This window comes from Anser cygnoides, chromosome 28 (genome assembly GCF_040182565.1).
Source record: "Anser cygnoides isolate HZ-2024a breed goose chromosome 28, Taihu_goose_T2T_genome, whole genome shotgun sequence".
NCBI classification, from domain to species: domain Eukaryota; kingdom Metazoa; phylum Chordata; class Aves; order Anseriformes; family Anatidae; genus Anser; species Anser cygnoides.
Window position 1 is genome coordinate 4,089,088 of NC_089900.1, and position 3,013 is coordinate 4,092,100.

Below are 3,013 nucleotides of genomic sequence, written 5' to 3' on the forward strand. Positions count from 1 at the left end.
CCCTCAGGGGGACACTGCAGGAAACTTGCATCTGACCTGGACTTCTTGAGAGATTTCTTCAATTGTCTCTCAGTGCCTGAGGTTCGTGGGCTCATCACCAAAGCCCCCAGAGGGGTGATTCCAATGCCTTGGGCTGGGCCCCTGCTGCTGAGCTGGGCCGGGCTCCTGGGACAGAGAGAGCTCCTGGCAAGGGGGCCCTGGTGCAGAGAGACAGCTCTGCCCAGGAGCAGCTCCTCTGCACAGCACAGCAGGGCTGGGGGCTCTGACCACAGCAGAGACACAGAGAGGAGAGAAGGAGAGAGGGCTTGGAGGCAGTTGGGAGTGGGAGGATGCTGAGAGCTGACTGCAGGAGAAATCTGCACAGCCCTTGACAAGGTAAGTGTCTGGCTGCAGGGCCATGCAGCTGCACGTCCTGGAAGGGTCTCCTCCTGGGTCTTGTTTCTGGGAGGGCAGTGGGCAATGCAGTGGGCTTTGAGAGTCCTGCTGGATTGCACTGCGTGGTGAGGAAGACTGGCAGAAGCCACATTGAGCGCCCTAACCTAGCTGCCCTTGGTCAGCCAAGAGCGGAGTCGCCAGGCATCCTCCAGACATTGCAGGGGTTGCAGCTGCAATTCTGGGACACCCCAGCTTGTGGGGTGCATGGGGCTCTGTGCATGGGGCATACTCCTGGGCTGCGGGCTGTTCTCCAGCTAGAGCCGCTCTCTCATGGCATCCTTGTGTTATCCAGGTTCCCCAAGAAGAAGACACCTCCATGCAAAGGCCATGTCCGTGCTGCTGGATGGCTGTCTGTGGGCACCTGGAGGGAGGCCTCTGCACCCCTGGTTAGGAGGGAAGAGCTGAGATCCTGATCAGCCTTACAGAAACAAGGTGAGGATGCTGTCCAGTTGCACTTGGACTGGGGCTTCTCTGTTCTCAGCTCTCTCCAGTTTCTTCTCAGGGAAACACCTCAGTGGGATGGTCCTGCAGCTCACAGAGGGGTGACACAGGGCAGCTGAGAACAGGTCTGGTGGGAATATCTGCTCTGCTCAGTCTTCAGCAAGGCACAGTCCCTTTGCCTCCTAGCACCCACAGGATTTCACGAGGAGCGCACAGGAAATGTCAGGTAGTTCAACAATCCAACGCCTCTCTTAAGCATTATGGGGCAACTGGGATAAGAAAAGCAAACAAAAAGAAAGCAAACAAAATCCCCGCAGCTCTGCTCTGCTCTGTATTCAGATCTGTTTTTGCAACAACACTGCAAAACTCATAGACTGAACTTGAGTTTCCCCCATGTTCCTGCTTTCCTCCTGCTGCAAAGCAGGAGGGACTCCTCTGGAGCCCACAGCAGCCCCAGCTCCCAGTGCCACTCTCAGCCAGCACCAGCCACAGCTCAAGAGAGCTGCAGAAAGGTTCTTTGCAAAGAGAGAGGCTCAGGCTGGGGGTGCTCTAAGTCTTGCAATAGGTTTTCTTCTTAGGAATCTGTTCATTCTGCCTTCTCCTCTTCAACAGACAACTGTGTCCAAACTCATCAAAGGCCCAACAGCAGCTCCATCACCGAGTTCGTCCTCCTGGCATTCGCAGACACGCGGGAGCTGCAGCTCCTGCACTTCGCGCTCTTCCTGGCCATCTACCTGGCTGCCCTCCTGGGCAACGGCCTCATCCTCACCGCCGTAGCCTGCGACCACCGCCTCCACACCCCCATGTACTTCTTCCTCCTCAACCTCGCCCTCCTCGACCTGGGCTGCATCTCCACCACTCTCCCCAAAGCCATGGCCAATTGCCTCTGGGACACCAGGGCCATCTCCTATCAAGGGTGTGCTGCACAGGTCTTTTTCTTTCTCTTCTTCATATCAGCAGAGTATTTCCTTCTCACTATAATGGCCTATGACCGCTACGTTGCCATCTGCAAGCCCCTGCACTATAGGAGCCTCCTGGGCAGCAGAGCTTGTGCCCAGATGGCAGCAGCTGCCTGGAGCTGTGGCTTTCTGTATACTGTCCTGCACACTGCCAATACATTTTCCCTGCCCCTCTGCCAAGGCAATGCCGTGGACCAGTTCTTCTGTGAAATCCCCCACATTCTCAAGCTCTCCTGCTCAAAGTCATTCCTCAGGGAGGTTGGGCTTATTGTAGTTAGTGTTTCTTTAGTCTTTCTTTGTTTTGTTTTCATCGTTTTCTCCTATGTGCAGATCTTCAGGGCAGTGCTAAGGATCCCCTCTGAGCAAGGCCGGCACAAAACCTTTTCCACGTGCCTCCCTCACCTGTTTGTGGTCTCCCTGTTTCTCAGCACTGGCATGTTTTCCTACCTGAAGCCCCCCTCCATCTCCTCCCCGTCCCTGGATCTGGTGGTGGCACTTGTGTACTCAGTCTTTCCTGCAGCTCTGAACCCCCTCATCTACAGCATGAGGAACCACGAGCTCAAGGACGCAGTGAGGGTACTCTTTGGATACATGCTTCTTCATCAGTAATATTGAAGCCCACAATCCAATCAGAACTCACTGTTTTTCTATAAAATTGTTAGGATAGTCTTTTGTTATAATTCTTTTATAATATATTATACTGCATCTTTAGATTTTCATTTAATAATGGCATTTTTATTTTCATATCTCTTAATTATTCTTTTTTTTTTTTCACATAAATGTCTCATGTACCTGTAGAACCATGCTTGCCTTGTAGATAATGACAATTGAGAAGCTGTCAGAACCTGATTGGTCTCAGTATCCCGCTCTTCCCACCTCCTCTGCAGCTTGGAGAGCTGCCCCAGCATGCAGGAGGGGCTCGGAGCCAAGAGTCCAGCTGCCACATGGAGGAGCAGCCCCGGTGGCCCTCGGGGCTGCCCCTCACTGCCCCCTGGGCTCTGCCTCTCTGCTGCCTTCAGGTTGGGGCTGCTGCTTCCCTGGAGCCATGGCCATGGCCAGCAGCAGGACCTGGTCTTTTCACTGCTGCTCTATTTTGGCTTCCTCATTGTGCTTCTTGTATTTGGATAATCCGTGAGATCTCATGTACCTTGGTGACAGTCCTGTTGTCCCTACAGTGA

At 53.7% G+C, this 3,013-nt stretch overlaps 1 protein-coding gene across 1 annotated transcript; it reads left to right on the plus strand.

The window, feature by feature from the left end:
• Positions 1-1,856: 1,856 nt before the first annotated feature.
• LOC136787194 (olfactory receptor 14J1-like) lies at positions 1,857-2,444 on the plus strand. Its single transcript, XM_066984326.1, has one exon. The coding sequence runs from the start codon at positions 1,857-1,859 to the stop codon at positions 2,442-2,444; it is 588 nt and encodes a 195-aa protein (XP_066840427.1).
• Positions 2,445-3,013: the final 569 nt, after the last annotated feature.